The 4465-nt window shown below is 61.5% G+C and overlaps 1 protein-coding gene across 1 annotated transcript in view; it reads left to right on the forward strand.

Annotated features, from left to right (window-relative positions):
• LOC107325116 (all-trans-retinol 13,14-reductase-like) overlaps nucleotides 1-4167 on the forward strand; it is a 6368-nt gene extending 2201 nt beyond the window's left edge. The window contains exons 4-11 of the mRNA XM_085532223.1: nucleotides 632-827; nucleotides 1301-1498; nucleotides 1578-1706; nucleotides 1947-2085; nucleotides 2277-2386; nucleotides 2892-3058; nucleotides 3170-3329; nucleotides 3997-4167. Of these exons, the coding sequence (XP_085388349.1) occupies nucleotides 632-827; nucleotides 1301-1498; nucleotides 1578-1706; nucleotides 1947-2085; nucleotides 2277-2386; nucleotides 2892-3058; nucleotides 3170-3329; nucleotides 3997-4157 (1260 nt within the window). The 3' untranslated portion in view covers nucleotides 4158-4167. The remainder of the gene's footprint in view (nucleotides 1-631; nucleotides 828-1300; nucleotides 1499-1577; nucleotides 1707-1946; nucleotides 2086-2276; nucleotides 2387-2891; nucleotides 3059-3169; nucleotides 3330-3996) is intronic.
• Nucleotides 4168-4465: the final 298 nt, after the last annotated feature.

Consider the following 4465-nt stretch of genomic DNA (forward strand, 5'->3'; position numbering starts at 1 on the left):
TGGATGTTAGAGATATGGGGGACATGGGTGGTGGGGTTGGATGGGACATGGGTGGTGGTCATGGGGGAATGTGGGGACATGGGGAGCAATGGTAGTGGGCATGGTGGGGACATGGGTGGTGGGGCACAGAGGACATGGGTAGTGGCCATGGGTGGTTAAGACATGGGTGGTGGGGTTGATTGGGACATGGGGGACATGGGGGGACATGGATGGTGGGGATGTGGGTGGTGGTGATATGAGTTGTGGGGATGTCGGTGGTGGGAACAGGGACACAGGTAGTGGATATGGGGGGGGGGATATGTGTGGTTGGGATATGGGTGGTGGGGTTGGTTGGGATATGGATGGTGGCCATGGGGAGGACATGGGTGGTGGGACATATGGGACATGAGTGTTGTCCATAGCAGTGGGGACATGGGTGGTAGGGTTGGATGGGACATGGAACATGGGGGACATGGGTGGTGGCCATGGGGGGACATATGGATGGGACGAGGGTGGTTGGGATGTAAGTGTTGGGGACATGGGTGGTGGGGTTGGATGGGACATGGCTGGTCAGTGGGGACACAGTGGGGACACAGCAGGCCGTGGTGGGGCTGTGTTGGATATAGGGTGACACAGATCCGTGTTGGTGCAGTTGGCCTCCAGGCACGTGGCTCTGCTGGCGCTGCTGAAGATCGTGCCCCGCTGGTTGGCCGCCATATTGGTGCGCAGTGGCCTCCTCCATTGGATGTCACCCATCTTCCGCATGGCGGCCACCAGCCACAGCGACGCGGTGTCCCGGCTGACGACCAACCAGGACCTGCGTGCCCTGCTCAGCTACCTCTTCTATGGTCAGTGGGCATCGAGGTGGGGAGGGGGCTGTCATGGTGGTGGTGGGGGTGTCATGATGGAGATGGGCTGTAGCCATGGGGAGGGGGGTATAGCGACAGGGAGTGGGATATCGGGATGGGGAGGGGGCTATTGGGATGGGGAGGGGACTATTGGGATGGGGAGGGAGCTATTGGGTTGGGGAGGAGGCTATTGGGATTGGGAGGGGGCTATGGTGATAGGGAGGGGGCTATGGTGATGGGGAGGGAGATATTGGGATGGGGAGGGGGCTATTGGGATAGGGAGGGAGATATTGGGATTGGGAGGGGGCTATGGTGATGGGGAGGGAGATATTGGGATGGGGAGGGAGCTATTGGGATGGGGAGGGGGCTATGTTGATGGGGAGGGGGCTGCTGCAGCAGGGAGGGGGCTATGGTGATGGGGTGGGCTGTGTCGCAATGGAAGATGACTGTCTCAGCCCCCCCCCCGTCCCCAGGCACCGCACCGCAGGACTCCAGCTTCCTGGTGAACGTGCTGATGGTTCATCACTACCAACGCGGCGCCTGGTACCCGCGGGGGGGGGCCAGTGAGATCGCCTTCCACATCGTGCCCCTCATCGAACGAGCCGGGGGGGCCGTGCTGGTGCGGGCCGCTGTCACACGCATCCTCGTGTCCCCCGACGGCAGCGCTGTGGGTGAGAGCATGGAGGGGGGTCCGGGCTGTGATAACGTGTGGGGGGGGCTGTGATAACGTGTGGGGGGGCTGTGCCGCAGGGGTGGCCGTGCACAAGGGCGGTGAGGAGGAGGAGGAGGTGGAGATCAGGGCACGCGTTGTCATCTCCGATGCCGGGATCTTCAACACGTTCGGCAAACTGCTGCCGGCCCCGCTGCGAGCCCAGCCCGGTGTGTGAGCCCATGGACCCCCCCGGACCCCCGTGTGCTGCCCCTGTGTCTGTAGTGTCCCCAATGCTCCCGATGTCCCCAGTGCTCATAGTGCCCCCAATGTCCCCGTTGTCCCCATTACCTCTGTTATCCCTGCTGCCCCCAGCACCCCTGGTGTCCATAGTGCCCCCTGTGCCCCCCCCCACCCCTCTCTGGAGGACACGGTGTCACTGTTCCCAATGCCCCCCCCTGTCCCCGCAGCCATTCGATCCCTCCTGTCCATGGTGCAGCACGGGATGGGATCCTTCCTGGTGTTTGTGGGGCTGCGGGGCAGCGCGGCCGAGCTGGATCTGCCGGCCAAAAACTTCTGGATCTACCCCCACAACGACCTGGATGCCATGTAAGGGCACCCCAGGGTGGGACGGGGATGGGGATGGGGATGGGACAGGGATGGGGACGGGGATGGGGATGGGACAGGGATGGGACAGGGATGGGGATGGGGATGGGGATGGGGACAGGGATGGGACAGGGATGGAGACAGGGATGGGGACAGGGATGGGGATAGGGATGGGACACATACTGTTCCTATAGGATGAACAAATACTCTGCCCTGAGCTCCGAGGACGTCCCTGAGAACCTGGCCATGATGTTCATCACCTTCCCTGCTGCCAAGGACCCCACCTATGAGGAGAGACACCCAGGTGGGGTGGGGGGTCCTCACTGTGCCCCCCCCAGACCCCAGACCCCATCCACATTATGGCATGAGCTCAGCACCGCCCTCATCCCAAGGGTGGGGTGATGGGGTGGGCACGAGGGGTGAGAGCTCCATGATTAGGATCATGGTCATCCCAGTGGTTTGGGGTGATGGGGTGGGCACTGAGGGCAGCAGCCCTGTAAGACTGGGTTCATCCTAAAGGTTGGGTGGTGGGGTGGGCACTGGGGGTGACATCCCTATAATGGCGACTAAGTCCATCCCAATGGCTGCAGTTATGGGGTGGGCACTGGGGGTGACATCCCTATGATGGCGACCAAGGCCATCCCAATGGCTGTAGGTATGGGGTGGGCACTTGGGGGGCAGGGTGACATCCCCACTATCAGGACCACCGTCATGTCAATGGTTGATGTTATGGGGTGGGCACTGGGGCTGACATCCAACCCGAGTTCCCAGCGTGTTTCATGGCCGATCTCCCCCCTTCCCCCCCTCAGGCCGCTCGTGTATGACCATCCTGACCATGGCCCGCTACGAGTGGTTCGAGGGCTGGGCCGGGACTCGCCCCAGGCACCGCGGGGACTCGTACCTGCACTACAAGACCGACATCGCCCAGCGGCTCCTGCAGCGAGCACTGATGCGCTTCCCCCACCTCCGCGACAAGGTGACGGCACGGGGCGCTCTGTGGGGCTGATTCCCCGCTATGGGGCTGGTTTATAGGGGGCCGGGACCCTCTTCATCCCCCCCCACCCCCCAACCCTTTCTTGCCGTGCAGGTGGAGTTCGTGGAGGCGGCTTCACCGCTCAGCAACGCTCATTACCTGGCGGCTCCTCGAGGGGAGATGTACGGAGCGGAGCACGACCTGCGGAGATTCAGCCCCGACGTGGTGGCGGCCATGAGGGCGGACACCCCCGTGAGGAACCTCTACCTGACGGGTATAAGGCCGTGACGCCTCCTGTGTGTCCGTGGGTCCCCATGACCCGGCATCCCCATGTCCCCATGTCTGTATGTCCCCATGTCCCCATGACCTTCCATTCCCATGCCCTCATGTCTCCATGTCCCATCCTCACATCGCTGTGCCCCCCCTGACTCCATGATGCCACCACTCCAATGTCTATGTGCCCCCACATCCCTGTGTCCCCACGCCCCCTCTCTCCATGTCCCCACATCCCCATCTTTCCATGCTCAGCTCCAGCCGGGCTCTCCCTACACCTGGGGTGTCCCCATGGGGTGTCCATATCCCCATATCCCCATAGCAGTGGCTGTGTCCCCATATACCCATAGCAGTGACCATATCCCTATAGCAGTGACCATATCCCCGTAGCAGAGGCCATATCCCCATAGCAGTGACCATATCCCTATAGCAGTGGCTGTGTCCCCAGAGCAGAGGCCATATCCCTATCGCAGTGGCCATATCCCCATAGGAGTGTCTGTGTCCCCATATCCCCATAGCAGTGGCCATATCCCCATAGCAGTGGCCATATCCCCATAGCAGTGGCCATATCCCCATGGCAGTGACTGTATCCCCATATCCCCATAGCAGTGGCTGTGTCCCCATATCCCCATGGCAGTGGCCATGTCACATCCAGCTCTCGTCCCCAGGGCAGGACGTGTTCAGCTGTGGGCTGGCAGGGGCTGTCCATGGGGCTGTGCTGTGCACCTCTGCCGTGCTGGGCCGTGTGCTGTACGTGGATCTGCTGCGGCTCAAGAGGAGGGAGAAGGCAGCAATGCGTGGGGTGAGAGCAGGGGGTGCAGCACAGTGATAGGGGGAGCTGAGAGTGATGGGGGGAGAGGGGTAAAGAGGAGAGGGGGGATGGGGATCAGATGGGATAGGATAGGATGGGATGGGATGGGATGGGATGGGATGGGATGGGATGGGATGGGATGGGATGAGATGGGGATGGGATGGGATGGGATACAATTGGATGTAATGGGATGTAATGGGATGGGGACAGAATAGGATATAGGATGGGATGGGATGGGATGGGATGGGATGGGATGGGATGGGATGGGATGGGATGGGATGGTCTTGAATAGGATGGGATTAAAAAGGATATAGGATGGGATGGGA

This window comes from Coturnix japonica, unplaced genomic scaffold (genome assembly GCF_054131305.1).
Source record: "Coturnix japonica strain WE unplaced genomic scaffold, WE-NBRP24 Scf049, whole genome shotgun sequence".
Lineage (NCBI taxonomy): Eukaryota > Metazoa > Chordata > Aves > Galliformes > Phasianidae > Coturnix > Coturnix japonica.